General features: G+C 39.0%; 1 protein-coding gene across 1 annotated transcript in view; it reads left to right on the top strand.

Moving 5' to 3' along the window:
- The window catches only part of LOC133494534 (contactin-3-like), a 58289-nt gene extending 48324 nt beyond the window's left edge, over positions 1–9965 (top strand). The window contains exons 16-22 of the mRNA XM_061808462.1: positions 470–540; positions 1447–1681; positions 2062–2171; positions 3930–4116; positions 6225–6337; positions 8745–8913; positions 9868–9965. Coding sequence (XP_061664446.1) covers positions 470–540; positions 1447–1681; positions 2062–2171; positions 3930–4116; positions 6225–6337; positions 8745–8913; positions 9868–9965 — 983 coding nt within the window. The remainder of the gene's footprint in view (positions 1–469; positions 541–1446; positions 1682–2061; positions 2172–3929; positions 4117–6224; positions 6338–8744; positions 8914–9867) is intronic.
- The last annotated feature ends 2569 nt before the right edge of the window (positions 9966–12534 follow it).

The raw sequence follows: 12534 nt of genomic DNA, 5'->3' as shown, positions 1-12534 counted from the left end.
TGATCAAGTGCATTATATTGTATGTACGGCATCTAACGGTTGTGCAGGCTATGCTGTGGTCCTGTCCAATCAGCTTTGACCACATTGCACAGTGTGCCACAAGTCTTTTTGACAGCATAAAAAAACAAAACAAGCTTTGGTGAGTTATGAAATTTTTTAACATCATTGTTAAATGATCAACCAAATTGGCTGTCAGTGCAATAATGGCAAACCGGTTTTCATCCAGGTCTGAGCGGGATGGCAATAATGAAATTTCCAAATTTAAACTCCAATTAAACATGTCCAGGGCCTAAAGTTTCATCGAGTATGGTCGTATTGCGTGTATTCCCTCAAATCCAGATGAAGATTCTTATATTGGTTTTATCTTTACCACCTTGAAACCTTGGTAGATCTCATTGCTCTCAGAGTGCTCTTGTTCCCTTTTAAGAGTTTCTTGTGTGGAGGTGTTGATAAGTTCTCTGTTGTGTAGTCCCTGATGCAGCGCCAGGTGATGTTGGCGGAGGAGGCGGAAGCAGGTCAGAGCTGGTAATCACATGGGAGGTAAGTCATCGATCTAATGTTGTTTGTTTTAAATAGATCATAAACCCTAGAATTGTAACACTAACTGTGTGATGATTTTGAAGGCTTTGGCTTGTTTACTATTTTTCAGCCACTTGCACAATGAAAGGATTTCGCAATCAAGCGGCACTGGTAGCTTAAAACTGTTGTAGCTCATTAATTTGTGTCATTAAATTGACTGTCCAACGGCTCCATCAGCATCCTAGTTTACCATTCAAAAAGCCTTTGGACGTTGCAGCCATATGATGTTTTCTTTGGTCTATGGGGGCAGTTATAATTGGCCAATATGAATTCTGCCTTTGCAACAAGTGGTTAGGAAAATACATCGTGTATAAGTATATAAAAGCAATGAAATTAATTCTATTGTTTTTATACCAATGTATTGAAGTGGGTTTTTGTGTGTGTGTGTGTGTGTGTGTGCGTGTGCGTGTGTTTGTGTGTGTGTGTGTGTGGTGTGTGTGTGTGTGTGTGGTGTGTGTGTGTGTGTGCGCATGTGATCCATATGTATTGCTGTTACGAGACAAGTTGAAAAATGCACTCTGAATTTTAGTTTTATATAACCTCATTGACACCAGTGATACTGTGCGTATAAAAGGTAAATTAAGTTTATTTAAGATTTTTTTTTATTATTCCTATTAAAATGTCAAGTTTCATTCTCATAAATTTGCCCAGCATCCTTTCTAAGCAGACATGTTTTCGATCGAAACGATACATTGTTGTGAGTTTAGATAGTTGAAAGCCATTCATTTTCTTTTTTCCATATCGTCAGGTGGGTCTCAAAAGCAATTTGAGGGTCACACAAACTGATCGCGTCAGCCCAATGGCGGGATGAACGTGAGTGGTTTGTATATGTTTTAATATCACTATAGTTTTGTGTTTCAATCTCAGCCTGTCCCTGAAGAACTACAGAATGGCGAAAGCTTTGGTTACATCATTGCTTTCCGCGCCTTTGGAGAAGTCAGCTGGACCCACGTGGCCACTTCTGCCCCTGGCGCTTCCCGCTATGTGTACCGCAATGAAAGCATTGCGCCCTTCTCCCCCTTCCATGTCAAGGTTGGCACATATAACAGCAAAGGGCAGGGTCCCTTCAGCCCAGTGGTCACCATCTACTCTGCCGAGATAGGTAAGCCAATGAGGACTGGGGAAATCAAAATTTCAGAATGCCAAAAAAAGGACAAAGATCATGAAAGTGGTCTTGTTGAAAGTGCTAAAGAATGCCACAAGGGGTGTGATGCAAGCAAATATATCCTCAAATTGAGCGTTGAAAAGCGGAGACATTCTCAAACACAAAGAGGATTGCTTGTAAATATTGTGATCTATATTTTTACAACTCTAAATCAACTGACATTTAGATTTGCACGCCGCAAAAGGTTAATTCTGTCAGGTTACTGCCAATATTTGGGGATTCTACAAATGTAATTCATGTTTAGAGAGACAGATTTATTCTGTGTGCTGGTGTAAGAAGACAGTGACGCACAGTCCGGCTCCTATTTTCTGCTTCAGAGCCAAGTGGGATGCCAGTGGGAGTTTGGGTCAGAAGTGTCTCAGCTTATGAGATCGAGGTGAACTGGCAGGCTCTCTCCTTCACCCCTGAAAGGGTTCTCGGCTATGAGGTATATTTTACTCTTTTCAGTTCAGAAATAACGCAACCAACGCAATTCAAACGCTAGTTATCAACCTGGTCATTCGCTTACAAACTGCGTTGCCTTGGAAACGGTCAGTTCGGTTGGGCTGCTACTACAGCAGAAATTATACAGCGCTTTGTTAACGCAACCGGCAACATGACAATCTGTTTACACCGGAACAAAAGAAAATTGCCTGCCCGCACATTTTACGGTGGCTGTCAATTAAAGTGTTAAATAGTCGATGCATTTTGGCCACTCACAACACTGCCTCTCATGTCAAAAGGCCAAGAAGCATCGTTACCACTCATAAAACTGTTTACACTCTCAAAGGTTTTGAATTCAAACACCCTTGAGAATTTGTTACCCAAAAGTGGCAACTTGATTTCCAGCCTCCCACCAAAAAACTTGTACTGAATTCAAAAATATCTTTTTTGAATTATGCACGCAGACAGCATGGGCTTGGTGACATTCTTTCTTATTGGTAATATTATTATTTTTTTCATTATCCTAATGTATGTCGTGCTTTTCTAAACGTTAATAAATGACATGATCTTTGACTTTTGCAAAAAAAAAAAATAATCCTGATCGCAGAGTTATTGCTTTTTGGAGATGGTATTTGGAGATCTGACTCGATAGATTGTGATGATGATTCAAGTTTTGCATTAAAAAAAACATATTTGCATAGACATTTCCATCTCACAAAGTTTCTTTTAGTGCAGTTTCATACAGAAGAAATCCTGGTATCAAGGGGGCTAAATGTAGTTTTATTTCTTTTAACGCTGTAGTCTGAATGTGTTGAAACATCACTGCCACAATGTGGTTTGAAAGATTATTATCACAATACAATGTAAGAGTATTCATTAAAAGTTGACTCTTTAAGATACTATGGCAATGATTTTTAAAATGTAATTATTTCAGTGTTACAGTCAATCTAACTGAGAGGTAAGATATATTATATGTACATGCATGAAATTATTTTTTGATTGGTAATACTTCTGTTAAACCATAAAATATCCAGATTAGAATGTGGTGAAAGGTCACGTTTCTGTAACGGGAAAAAAACGAAATTGAATTATTGTTTTGCTTAAAAAGTCATGCTTCATGTCATTATCCAAGCCGCTTATCCTCATAAGGGTTGCGGGGAAGCAGAACCCTATCCCAGCTAACTTCGAGCGAAAGGCAGACTACACCCTGAACTGGTCGCCAGTCAGTCACAGGGCAGATATCGACACCATCACTGAGCGGGAATTGATCACACGCTGCCCGCACTAAAGGCACGCGTGTGTACCACTACACCATCAGTGACTTGATTAAAAAGTTAATTTTGATAAGAGAATTTTGGTCCTACTAAGATACAGGTTGGGGATCCAACATGACACAAGTGGACTGCTGCATCCATTTTATCTAATCTTGAATATCTTGAAAAATGCATTATGTTTAGCTGTCATCTTCTGCTCAGGCATACTGCTTTTTTCTTAGCCAGTAAAATAAAAAGCTCTTCCCAGGAAAACAAAATAAAGGCTGCCCGTTCAAACATTTCAGCGGATACCTTGAATGTTGTGATCTCTCTTCGGAGGATACAGTAGGAGGTGATCATTAAACAATACCACATGGCGACACATCGAATACAAACAGTTCTCATGGTTTTGTGCCACGTGTTGAACATGCTGCTTTCTGATATTATTTTTCTGAGCCTTTGAGTCCTAACGGTTTGAGTCAAGCAATGATAATTAATGTCCCACATAGGTAGTGTACTGGGAAGACGACACAAAGCCAGAGACTATGGGAAAGGTTCGGGTCCCGTGGAACCATACCTCGGTTACAGTTAGCGGCTTGGCAGGGCACACGCAGTATTTCCTGACTGTCAGCGCATTCAACACAGCGGGCACCGGCCCCTTCCTTCCTGCAATCAACGTTACCACAAAAAAACCTCGTAAGTCTTTGAGACACCCCGCTGCTCTGCTATTTGATTTTGTTTACACTGGGATGATTATCACGAGGTACGAACTATTCAGGGTGATGTGTTCTGTTTGTGCTTCCATGTCGGACTTTGATGTGCTCTGCTTTGTGAGGGAAGGCGACATCAATTACAGACTGCATTCATTGAATTCCCAGTGCAGAAGAGCATTCTCCCTACTTAGCCATTAGAAAAGTGTCAGAGTTGGCCCAAATTCCCCTTCCCTTTCCTGTCCCCCACTGTTCTGCAATGACACATTGAGGATTTCGGCTCCCTGTTTACATTGGCCTTCACCTTCTTATGGAAGCGGTCATTATGCCGTCACCAAATGGTCACACGCTCTGTTGGTTGGCAAAAAGGATGTCCAAGTCAACGGGAACCGAGAATGATCGAGTTATTAACGCTTATTTTCATTAATGAATGAATGGTGGTGTCGTGTTGCGCCATAGGCTGTACATACAGATTTGGGAAGAATGAGTCTTAAGAGTTTTCTGGCATCCAAACGAAACTTGAAGCTCACTGAAAGCTTTGCATGTGTGGCATAAGTGGAGCACACTGATGCTTACAGTGCTTTATATAATAATAAGACTTTTTATTTGACACGCTGTGGTGACCCCTAATGGGATAAGCTGAAAGGAAAAGAAGATATCATAGTGTTCTTATTTAATTTTTACATTTTCATATTTGCCACAAAAGCAATGATGAAAGATTCATCTCGGATTGGCTAATTTTCTTGGATGTTATTCTTAAATACTATACTTGTTGCCTTTGTTACTTCTGATTATATTTGACATTTTTTTTCTAGGCCTACTGTCGTATGCAAATTTTAAATGGGATATGAGCTTTATACTTTAACCAGGTACGGTACGCCATTACACGTTACGTATGGAGGCCTTTTGTTGTCTGAACATTTTTCAATTAACATCTGAATGAATTTAGTTGTAAGCATCAAGAAACTCATAGACTTTCATTAAATCCTTTGTCTAGGCTGAAATTTAAAGTTGACAGTCATATACCTGAACATTGTCTCAGGCCAGGTGAGGTTGATGCATTTTGAGACCTATTTGGCCAAGCAAATCCTGGTTGGCGCTGTTGTATAAAAGCTCCGTTTTCTATATTTGCTGGCACAGACTTGCATACCGTGATAATAAGATGTGAAAACAAGTTTTCCCAGCCACATGATATGGAAGTTGCCAATCTTTTGCTGATAAATTTTCTGCACAGTTATGTCAACTATTACGTTCCCATGCAATATAACAATACTGCAACTTCCCTGACTACGGAAATTAGTTGTTTGAGCTATTTGTTTATTTCTTTTGAGCATGTTCATCAGTAAGAATTGACAAGAGACGCTGCTTTGGGATGTGCCGTATATTTTATTGAATCTGGAATATTTTTTCATAGTTCTATTTATTTCTATTGTGCAGAATGGGAGTTAACAGGAATAACTGGCAAGAGGAGCCATCGCATTAATTATATTGTGATATCCAAAAGTGGGTTGTTATGTCTTGATGGGATGGTGTATCTTAAAAGTAAATTTTTAGTGCAGTGGTTCACAAACCTTTAATACTAAGTACCACTGGAATCCATTCGCATAGTAAGCCTAAGTGTTCATCAAAAGTAAGACATCACCCAATGACACTCTCCAAATTATGAGACATTACCATTGTCTTTGATTCTCTGGCTGGCAGAAGAAGTTCCTGTTGGCTGTGTCTCATGCTTCTCAATGTTGGAAATTTCTGATTTAATTCCTCATAACTGTTGTGTTGCCAAAATATTTTTGTTTTGTAACTTGCTCAGTCATTTGCGCTGCTGCACTCTAAATGTGGATCTTTTTTACTTTTTAAGTTCCACCAGAATTGCATTATTTCATCATCGATTATTGAAATTTATAAATCATTTTGGTTTAGATCTCGGTTGCAACGATTCATTGTACCCTCACAGAACAGTGTTTTGTTGACGTTCTATTGAAAGACATTTAAAAAAACAATTTTGCTTTCTCTTATTCAATGCATGCATCATTGGGATTGCAGTGTCCTTTCACCTGTCAAAGTTTCTAATTTTGCAAATCTATGATGTCACAGCACCGTCCCAACCACCAATGGATGTTGAATGGACTCTAATTGGTTCCCAACTGTCTCTTTACTGGGAGCCTGTGGTGGCACTGGAGTCTGAATCAGAAGTTACAGGTTACCAAGTGAGTTTTTACTTATATCAAAACTGCCATGTACAGTCCTTGACAAATGTATTAGATCACTTCCAAATGTAGGGCTGATGCCAGAGCTTTGCTAAATAGCAATACAGTACAGGTTAAGTCACCTGATTTAAGTACAGGCTGCGTAGTTTCACTTCCCACACAGGGACGGTGGGAATGTGAGTGTGAATACTTGTCTGGCTCTTTATGTTCCTTGGCATGGATGGGCGACCAGTCCAGGGCAGGTCTGCTGGGACTAGCTCCACCTCCCTGCCACACTTCACAAGATGAGATAAAAGATGGTAATGAATTAATAATAATAATGCTTTGTACATTGATGTATATTTTTGATGCTATAGTCTACAGGATTAAGAGGGTATCGACCTAAGTCGTTTTTACTTAAAAACGCCCGTCCCCCGTTCGGCATTTTGTCTGGCTAATGCTTGTTTGTGTTTGTGCGCCGGGAGTGTCTTCGCATTTTTCGCCCTCCTTTTTAGGCATTACCGCCCCAAATAAGGAAGCTGTGTCTTTTAGCAATGCTTCTGCAGCCAAAAGAAATTATCATTACCATGTAAACGAAGCTCAAGATCGTAAAAAGATTGGAGAAAGGAGAGACACCTACACCACCAAGGCTTCACTCAGTCGTCCGTGGTGACAATTATTAAAACAAAGCCCTATTTTAGTGCATGTGAAGGGTTACGTTCCTGTGTCGGATACAATGATCACAAAACAAGGTTCTTTGATACTTGTTGAGATGGAGAGGATTGAGAACCAGGTTCCTTTGCAATAGCTAAGCACAGCCCCCCCCCTTCTTCTTCTCCATCCACCTCTCAGCAGTAATGCTCACTACATCATCTTGTTTATTTCAATGCATTTGTTTTTAATCCAAGCATTTTGATGTAAATTCTGAGTTTAATGATGGACTTGGACTTAAGTCGAAATTCGCGTTAAGTCGCTACTGTAGGAACGGATCTCAGCCATGGACTGAAGACTCCCTGTACTTAATTATTACGATCTGTGGATTTTTTTTTTCAGTGCACTGTTCTATTAAAAACTATTAAAAAAAGTAGTAAAACATAATTATTTTTGATAAAAATGTCAAAATATAGTTATTTGTGGACAGGAAAAAAACAAATCGTTGTAATGCTTGAACATTAGGCCTGCTAATTTCAAACTTCTCAGAGAAGCCCAGTAAGATGACCCAGAAGTCAGTAAAAAAATTGTGTATTTTGTTGTTGCTGTTCAAAATGAAAAAACACAGCGCTAATTAAAGCAAGTCATATTAAATTGCTTTGTGATGCTGAATGGTCAAGAAATAAATAGCCTCAAAATGCTAACAAATGTTTGGAGCACTGTACCCACTGAGTAGGGATTAAAATGCAGCGACCATTTTTTTTTTTTAGGTAAATCCATCCATAAATTTTCTGAGCCACTTATCCTCATGAGGGTCTCGGGAGTGCTGGAGCTCATCAAAGCTGTCATCGGAGTGGAGGCAGGATATACCCTGAACTGGTTGCCAGCCAATCGCAGTGCACATGGAGAGAGAAAATGTCTCCATTGTAGACCTCTTTTGAAATCAAAAGCGTTTTTAGAGGAAAGGAAATACAAGCAACGAAGATAATTTTGTTGGACAAGTGTGAGAAACTTCTGTGTCTGCCCTTCAAAATTAAAGTGCCCCTCACTCAAGATAAATTTCTAATGTTGTAGTTAGCATTTCCTACCATTTTTTTTTTTTTTTGTAGTAGAAGCCTGAAAGTTGTGTCCTAACACTGACTGCTATTTCGAACTGTTCTTAATTCCCTCCCCCATGTCCAAAGCCCCAAGTCTAGCTGAAGAAAAACAGTCCAAAGCATGATGCAACTTTAATCTTGGTCTTGAACATTTTTCAAGAACACACTTCAAATGTTGTACTTGGAAAAATGTGTTACAGTCCAATGAAACTGAACGGAAACCAATGACAGGAACTACAAACAGTTCCAAATACCTGCCAGTGTTTGTACAAAACCTTCAAGCTTCTGCTGGAAAGGAAAAAAAAGTGTCAAGAAAAATGTACGTAATAGAACATCTTTGATAGGGTTCGGAGCAGCTTTGCTTGGTGCTGACTCCCATTCAACTTGTTTGAATATGGTTTATTCTGACTAGAGCAAAATCTCAGTTGTAAAAGGGTGTTCACATTTATGTTGGGAGTTTCTTTTTACTTCCCCTCTCAAAAGTATTTCTTTTTTTACACTTCTAAAAAGAGGCATTTTCAACTTTTTCAATTGCCTTAAAAGATTACAGGTCACAGTGATGGTGGCAAATCTTTTGCACCACACAATCCTTGCTTTTGAACATGGATGTGTAAACTTTTATAATCCTCTGTATAAATGAGCATTTCATTTTCATTTGAATCATATATTTTCTTATTCAGTTGTCATATAGGAGAAGTCAACACAAAGATGTAAACACGCTCACGACAACCAATTCAACAGCTGAGCTGACTCTCCCTGAGGTCGACGATGAATATATCATTCACATTCAGTCCCAGAGTGAAGGAGGTCTCGGCCCTGCTTCGGATGCCATTCGAGTCCATCAGCTTAGTAAGCATCTGTTTTTACCTTTAAATGGTTGAAGGAAACAGCTTTTTCTCTTGCATGAAAGATTTGCACCCCCCCCCCCCAAAAATGTAATATGGTATTTCAATGTTTTGTTTTTCATAATTTGTGTTGACTCTGACATGATAATGAGATGAGTTATCAGTCCGCAAGATCTCTATTTTTCTCCTGTTGAGCTTCTCTCAAAATGAAGTCACTTTTACGCTTTTTAAGAAATTTAGTGGTGTTTTCACACAGTATTGCTTGAGTCCCCATCATGTCCAGCAGGATCAAACCAGTTTTTATTTGGCCGAATATTGCTGCTCAATTCATTTCTGTCACGGGTTGACTTCCTATATTACCACATGAAATTACTGTCCTGTGGGGCTCATCTTCAAGAGTAAATGCTCATTTGCATATAAAGTTGACGTTTCTGTTCAGACCCCCTCCCCAAAAAAATGCACTTAAGAAAGCTGTGTAAAAAAATAAATAAAAAACTTGACTGTGAATCTATAAATGCGCTTACTTGAAGTAAGGGACTGTTTTTCTATAGATCAGATTTTTTTTTTTTTTTGGGGGGGGGAGTCATTCTGAAATCACGTGAAAGAAGGCACTTCATCCCAAGATAAACTGGAATGGCAATTCATCAGTATTCATGTAGCTACAATACAAACAAGTATAGAACCTTACTGACTATTAGAAGACATAACGGTGTCATGAGAGTAAAAAGTGTAGTGTTCCTAATCTAATGAGCTAACCAAGCAACAAATGCCTATCAAAATGTATTTAGTGAGATACTGCTTGTTATGCAGCTCGCCACAAGTTGAATCCCCGGAAAGCCTAATTTTCAGTTTTTGTAGCATCCAGGTAGATATCTCTGAGACACCATATTTAAATAAGAACTGGTTACTTCGGATAGCTTTTTGAAGATCATTTTTTCCCCTTCTGTGTGTGCTACAGGTATGAGTGCTCGCGGCTCGAGAGCCTTGAATGCAGACGCATCGCTGCCCTGCCTGTTCCTCGCCATTGCAATATCAACATTCAGGTCAACACTGTGATGCATTTGCTCTGTTTTTCACCTTTTTAAAAGGTGGCTTTTCTGTTTGAAGGTGCATTAGTTTTGGGGGTACGAGGTAGAAGAGGAGTAGATGCACTGTCGCTTTCCATTTCAGCCTTTTGTTTCTTCTCTTCTCTAGAATGATGCAGATGCCTTACTTCCATTCATGCGCAGTAATTTTAGCCTTCCTTTCATTATCGTGGCAAGCACAGACTCTCATTAACAAAGATCTTTGTGTTTTGCGGACAACCTCGATGAGAAGCGATGTTTTGTATTTTGGGGTTTTCCTCCCTCTTGGCAAGATCTGAATTGGCAAGCAGGAGCACAATCCTTCACACGCGCCCGTGCCTTTCAAGCTCATTGACAGAGGAGAACGACACTTACACCCATCTTCATCTTTACTTGCTTGTTGGCAGTCCCCTCCCAGATTCCAACTCATAAAAATCAATTTACCTTGTATGATTTGATTACGGAGCGCTCCGTTTAGCATGAGGGCTCCTCAAGGTTTTTATGTTTCAGAGCAGTCCTTGTGCTTTCCTTCAAACTGATGGATCGGACTCCGCTTTGCATTTACCAAGACTACATCTGCAGGGAAACTGAGCCAGAGAGGTCTACAACTACCACAGCCGTGCTAAAACAATCAAACTTTTATAGTTTTGGTTGGAGTGGTGAGGATTGATACATCACGAGGTAACCTCTGAAGAACATATGGTCCTTCATATCACAGCATTTAGTGATATAAATAGTGATTGATCTCAACTAAACATTGTTACCAAACTAATGATGAGGTCATGTGCTGGTGTATTTTTGATCTCGTGTACACAATGGGCAAAAAACGAAGGGTCATCGCTACAATTTGTATTCAGTGTCTGTTATATCATGTGAACCGTGGTTAGTGGACCGAATCCAGAAGGAGTGCCTCTGTATGACTGTGGGTATTGAATATCATGTATGGAAGACAACAGAAACAGAAGGAAATAGAAGTATGGAGAGATGCAGCAGTTAAACATTTGAAAGTAAAATGTTTTGTGTTTATACCATAATGCCATCATAATTTGGACAGTTTGTATTTCTATTACTAGTAAAAGGTAATTATAATTAATTCTGGCATAATTACCAAGAAACTAATGCTTCTTACATCTTTATCCCAATATTATTCTACTCATATTAACTTTTTATAATACATTTTTTTGTTAAACTCACATCATAATTTTACTTGGAAACCCCTATTTTATTATTACTAAATACAGGGAGTCCTCTGGTTAAGACGGTCTCAACCTAAGACCTTTCAACTTTACAATGCCCGTCCCCCATCCGCCATTTTGTCTGGCTAATGCTTGCCCGTGTTTGGCACCAGGAGTATCTTTGCATTTTTTGCCCTCAATTTTAGACATTATCGCCTCAAAGAAGAAAGCTGTGTCTTTTAGCAGTGCTTCTACAGCCAAAAGAAAATCCATTACAATGGAAACAAAGCTCAAGATCATAAAAAGATTAGAGAAAGGAGAGACACCAACACCAGCAAGGCTTCAGTCGGTCGACCATGGTGACAGTTATTGAACACAAAGCTTGTATTTGTTGCAATGTATTTGTTTTTTATACAAAGTATTTTGACGTTAATTACGACTTTAATGGGGGAATTCAACTTAAGTCGGAATTCGAGTTAAGTCGCTACTGTAGGAGCGGATCTCAGTCGTAGACCGAGGACTCCCTGTAGTTCGTCATTTGCCAAATTACTGTATGTAATGCATCGTACCTAAAGTATATATTTACCTTTTGTATTTGTCCTTTTTATTATTGATTTTCCACTGAATGCATTCCAAAAAGGTTCATTTCACATATCGTCGCTGTCGGGCAGAATCCCTACATCTCCAAAATGGAAAAAAAAAACATGCGTTGTTCAAGTTGACGTGATACATCATCATCAACACAACACCACCCTAAAATGATATTCAATAAGTAGATTAATACAATGACATAGACACACATTTATTTCTTAATCATAACCCATACCGACAGACTGAACAGACAAAATGCCATTACTATTTCAATAAAATAATGACTGTATTTAGATCCTCTTCTTAAACTGTTTTTTAAAATATCTTAAAGCCACAAGTGTTTCCATCAATAAAATAATTAACTGACTATGTCATGCATAATTTAATTTTCACACAAATGTACCTTTGTGGCTGAAAGGCTTCATTCTGCACTGAAGCATAGCAACAATTCATTTTTAGCAAAACAGGCTTTTTCAAATGTGTCTAACTAAAGGTGCAACACTTAATTGATTGAGCAACAGCTCATCAATTAGCAAATTAATAGACAGCTATTTTAATAAGTGATTAGGGACCTTAGTTCATGTTTAGGGACCATATTGCACTTACTATTGTCCAAATCCTTACAATTTCAGCCTCTCAACAGTAAATATTCTCTCATTTAAGTAGTTCTCCATATAAGCATATCAGCATCTTATTGATTATTCTTCTTCTTTTCCTTTTGGCTTGTCCCGTTAGGGGTTGCCACAGCACGTCATCTCAGATGAACACACATTTGTTTGGCACAGTTTTACGCCG

Source organism: Syngnathoides biaculeatus, chromosome 2 (genome assembly GCF_019802595.1).
Source record: "Syngnathoides biaculeatus isolate LvHL_M chromosome 2, ASM1980259v1, whole genome shotgun sequence".
Lineage (NCBI taxonomy): Eukaryota > Metazoa > Chordata > Actinopteri > Syngnathiformes > Syngnathidae > Syngnathoides > Syngnathoides biaculeatus.
The sequence above is the reverse complement of the archived record's forward strand: the minus strand, read 5'-3'. Positions and strand labels throughout refer to the sequence as shown.